Source organism: Gekko japonicus, unplaced genomic scaffold (genome assembly GCF_001447785.1).
Source record: "Gekko japonicus isolate JY-2015 unplaced genomic scaffold, Gekko_japonicus_V1.1 scaffold2030, whole genome shotgun sequence".
Taxonomy (NCBI): domain Eukaryota; kingdom Metazoa; phylum Chordata; class Lepidosauria; order Squamata; family Gekkonidae; genus Gekko; species Gekko japonicus.
The window spans coordinates 34,131-38,871 of NW_015173197.1; the positions used below are offsets into that span (position 1 = coordinate 34,131).

At 52.0% G+C, this 4,741-nt stretch overlaps 2 protein-coding genes across 3 annotated transcripts in view; one reads left to right on the plus strand and one right to left on the minus strand.

Annotated features, from left to right (window-relative positions):
* The window catches only part of DUS3L (dihydrouridine synthase 3-like), a gene marked incomplete at its 5' end in the record, with an annotated part of 30,789 nt that extends 29,473 nt beyond the window's left edge, over positions 1 to 1,316 (plus strand). Inside the window, one exon of the mRNA XM_015422641.1 lies at positions 1,174 to 1,316. Coding sequence (XP_015278127.1) covers positions 1,174 to 1,246 — 73 coding nt within the window. The remainder of the gene's footprint in view (positions 1 to 1,173) is intronic.
* Positions 1,317 to 3,138: 1,822 nt separating this feature from the next.
* The window catches only part of LOC107120010 (zinc finger RNA-binding protein 2-like), a 54,091-nt gene continuing 52,488 nt past the window's right edge, over positions 3,139 to 4,741 (minus strand). For both annotated transcript variants that reach the window (XM_015422648.1, XM_015422647.1), the window contains exon 19: positions 3,139 to 4,624. In XM_015422648.1, coding sequence (XP_015278134.1) covers positions 4,442 to 4,624 — 183 coding nt within the window. In that variant the 3' untranslated portion in view covers positions 3,139 to 4,441. The remainder of the gene's footprint in view (positions 4,625 to 4,741) is intronic.

Here is a 4,741-nt window from a genome sequence, read left to right on the forward strand (position 1 = left end):
TCCACTTGCACCTGGCTAGATGACCTTGGGCAAGCTGTAGTTCTGATAAGAGCTGTTCTTGAAAAAAGCAGTCTCTGTCAAGAGCTCTCTCAGCCCCACCTACCTCACAGGGTGTCTGTTGTGGGGAGGGGAAGGGAAAGGAGATTGTAAGCCACTCTGAGACACCTTTGGGTAGTGAAGGGCGGGGTATAAATCCAATCTCTTCTTCTTCTTCTTCTTCTTCTTCTACCTCACAGGGTGTCTGTTGTGGGGAGGGGAAGGGAAAGGAGTTTGTCAGCCACTCTGAGACACCTTTGGGTAGTGAAGGGCGGGGCTGTTCTCCCAGATTAGAGTCCCCATTTAACCACTACACCAAACTGGTGTACTTTTGCTGGAACTGATCGGCAGGATCCTACGCAACATGCCCGTTTCTGAAAGAAATACATTTGTGCACAACTAAAGGTAGACCCGCAATTTGGGAATGTTTAGTCTGTAGAAGAGGAGGTTGAGAGGGGAGATGATTGCTCTCTTCACGTATCTGAAGGGCTGTCACTCAGAGGAGGGCAGGGGGCTGTTCCTCTTGGCAGCAGAAGAGAGGACTCGCAGTCATGGGTCTAAATTACAGGCGGGGAGGTACTGGCTGGATCTCGGGAAAAACATTTTGTACAGAGTTGTGCAACAGGGGAATCAGCTGCCTCAGGAGGTGGTGCAGTTCCCCCACTGGCAGCTCTGACAGAACTGTGGCTTGCCCAAGGTCATCCAGCAGGTGCAAGTGGAGGAGTGGGGAATCCAACCCGGTTCTCCCAGATTAGAGTCCGCACACTTAACCACAACACCAAACTGGCTGGGGCGGGAGGAAAGCAGCGTGAAGTCAACTGTGTAAGTGGGTCCCCAAACGTACAGCCAGTTTGAGTGCAGGTCCTTCTTCAGAATGTTTTGAGAGCTCTACTGGCCTAAGTTAAGACATCCTAAGAGCGTAGGCCTCCTCTCCATCAGGCCTTCATGGCACTCAGTAGCCTAATTTTAGATCCAGTGGCCTCAGGACATCCCCCTTGGCCAAGGTTCTCATTCCTCATCTGAGCAGAAAGCTGGGGGGGGGGGGGGGGGTGTTGGCTGTTGTTCTGGGAGATGTCCAGGCCCAGGGGGAGCCTCAACCCAACCTGTGTTCAAAACGTTTCTCTTTCTCTTTTGCAGTGAGATGCTTTTGGGTCCTGTCCCGGTCAACTTCACTTTCCTGCCAAAACACAAGGCAAATTCTTACAAGTAGGCCCTCGGGTGAGGACGAGGAGACAGGGCCTTGTCTCTGCCCGGGAGGCCAGCGAATGCGCCACTGCTCTCCCTGCTTTAAATTAAAAAAGAAAAATAAAATTCTATTTTTAATTTGGCTGCTTTCTGAGCGTCAAGGTTGACTTATCTCCCGCACCTCTTGAGCCTTTGGAGCATCAGACGGCCGCCAGCCCTTCTGTACCAACACGCTGCCATGGTTGAGGTTTTGGGAGCTCCTCATTGGCCGTGGGGCTTTAACGCTGGCCGGTTGGGCTGTGCCTTTCCCCTGAGCTCTTACTGGAGGATCAAGACAGGTCAGTGGTGGTCAAGGGCCCTGCAGTTCAGATCCAGAGATCTCAATGCAGGCACGCCGACTGACTGGGCCTCCTTGGCAGCTCTCTTGCACCTTCCTCACGGCATCCGCTGAGACCAAAGAAAAATGAAGGCGCCGGCCCCATTTTCACACACCTGCCCCAAATCCCCGTGTTTTCTGGAGAGTGGTGACTTAGGCTCGCCGCCACCTCCTACTCTCTGCTGGATTCCCCTTCCACATTTTCTGTCATTTCAATTAAAAGAGTCTCAGGCAACAGAGTTGGGAAAGGGGTCCCCCTCTGACCCAAGAGACCCTTGGAGAGTCACTGCCAAGCTTGGCTTGGCTCTGTTACGGAGATCAGGGTTCTGTCCCTTGCTGGGTGGAGCTTTTAACCAGCTACAGGGTAAATGCCCGGGGCTCTACACAGTGAGCCCAGGCAAGAGGACTTTGACTCGCCCTTTTGTAGGTGCATACTCCTAGGTTTATGGGCCATACTGGTTGTCCTTAATGAGCAAATGGTAGAACTGCAGAATACATTTGCTGTTTTATCTGTGTTTTTATTTGTCGTGAGCCACCCTGAGCCCTGCAAGCAGGGAAGGGCGGGATAATAATAATCTCATAAATTAAAAAAAAAATAGGCCTGATATCACACAAGGGTAATACGGGTGGGTACACGGATTCCGCACAAATTGTGGCCAGTGTTCCCTCTGAGTTGCTGTGAGCTAGCTCAGTTTTTTAGCCTCCAGCTCACCCATTTTTGTCTTAGCTCAGGAAGGAGGGCTTCAGAGCAAACTGATTTATGCAGTAGCCAAACTGCTCGCTCACAAAGTAGAATTTTTGCTCACAAGACTCCACAGCTTAGAGGGAACACTGATTATGACTGCCAAATGCTAATCAATGGAAAAGTTTGGGCAGCTGAGCAAGTACACCAAGTTGTCCAGCTGACCACTGTAGGGATAGGAGCAGGTCTCCATCATCCAGTCCCCCCTTTTGGAACCTGGGGTGCATCTGGAAACAGCTTCAAGGCATATGGCGGGGGGTGGGGTTAGAACCAATATTCCCTCTAAACCGAGTTAGTGTGAGCTAGCTCACAATTTTTTAGCCTCCGGCTCACACATTTTTGTCTCCGCTCAGGAAGGAGGACTCCGGAGCAAACTATGCAGGAGCCCAATCGCTCGCTCACAACTTGAATGCCAGGAGCTCACAAAGCGGGATTTTTGCTCACAAGACTCTGCAGCTTAGAGGGAGCGTTGGTTAGAACTTTGCTTTTGCGGTTGACATGCAGCTTCAAAACGGCAGCGTAGCCAAGGATGAACTGTTCTGTAACCTAAAACTGAAGCAGAATTCGGGGCAGGGGGGAGTGAGAGAAGGCCTTTTGGAGATGTGTTAAGAAGGGGCACATCCAGGGACAAGATTCAAACACCTCACTTTGCAGCGCAGGTCACCTGGGTTAAGCATTCAACATTACACAGAACAAGGGAGATTGGATACCTTTATTTCAGGGAGGGGGGCCCCGCCTCCCCATCCCCCCTCCCCCACCCTCAGGTAGTTACCAGTTAATACAGTCAAAAAATGGGTGCGATTAAAAAATAAATCCAGACTCTACTGCGGGAGACAAGTTGAAAATCTTCTTTTAACAAAACACCACAGTCATTGTAGGAAAAGCCTCCACAGAGGAGAAATGTTTGCTCCAACGGGCTGGACGGCGTTCCCCTCCCCTCCAAGAGAGCTCCCCCTTTCGCCATGTCCACGAGATTACAAAAGAGGACGTCATTCAGTACCTGTCCTTTGTGCAGTTCGAGGGGTTGGATCCTGCAGATGCATAAGGGGCAGCTTTTTACGCCAGAGGAAAGGTGCCACGAGGCGCTGCGGGATCGGAACCCGCTATGGCTGTTAAGTTTACAAAAAGGCAAGAGGCGGAAAGTCGCACCAACAGGTCACTGGGTTGCGAAGTGCAGCTTAAGCACGTCCTCGGTGCAGCTTTGGGCCTTGCCTTCTCTTTGCAAGGCACTCGAGGTAACACATGCCTGGTCTGGGAGGTGCAAACGGCCACCCGTTGGGAGAAGCGTTGGGGCCCACTCTGGTCTCCATCCCCATTCCTCCGGACAGCCGACCGTTGGGCTTGTCGCCTCGAATGCTGTTCTCCCCCCCCACCGAAAAGGACCCTGTCCTGTTTCAAGAGCCTGGGGGCAGGCTGCACCCCCCCCCCCCCAAGGGAGAAGAAAACCAGCAGATTTCTCTCTGCCCCGTGGGTGCTGAAGCGTTTGCCTGCTGTAAACTGACGTATGATGATTCTTCCCCCCCCACACACACACACTAATGTCATTCTCTCTTTGTATCACTACACCCAATGCCTTCCCAGCTGCACGGGTGGGTGGGGAGAGAACATACCAAGTAACAACCGTAGGATACACAGAAGGGGGGGGGCAGACTGAGACGGGGGTCACCCCTCCCAGCGGAAGCCCCACGTGGTTCTTTAAAATTGCTACTTCTGCCTGAATTCCACTGAGGAATCCCGGCCGACTCAGGTCTGCTCGCATAAAAGCACGCAGCAACGTTCCTTTCAGAACCGCAAGATTTTTCTAAAGCTCGGGGGTGATACCAGCGGGGTGAGCCATTTCCTTAAAGGATGCCAAACAGGTCGTCGTGGGGAGGACATCCTTGCGGTGTGTGTGGGGGATCGGGGGGGTGCTGTTGCAGAAGCAACCTTACTCTTGTGGCGTGATGGAATCCCTTTAATGATTCAAGCACAGTAAAACAAGATCTACAGTATGTCCGTTCCAAAGGGTTGGGGGAAGGAGGAGAAAAAACACTCAATTACCAAATTTTAGACTAAACAGCAACATAATATATTTTCATATATATTTATATATATATATAAAGTCAGGTCAACATTGTCTCGTCCTCTTTCTTGTCCTTCTTCCCGTCCCCGTCGCCCGCCATCTCCTCGTCCGTGTCCAGTCGCCTTTTCCGGCTGTGCACGCCGGGCCTGCTTTTGGGCGACGGCAAGGGCTCCATGCCGAGCACTTTGTGGATCTGACGGAAAGCCAGCATCCTCAGGGCATGCTGCGGGAGGAGAGGAAGATGGCCGGTTAGGAATTTAAAGGACCATCTCTGCTAAAATCATTTTTTCTTTTCGGGGGGGGGGGGGGGGGGGGAACAGCTACCGCAAATAGATTTTGG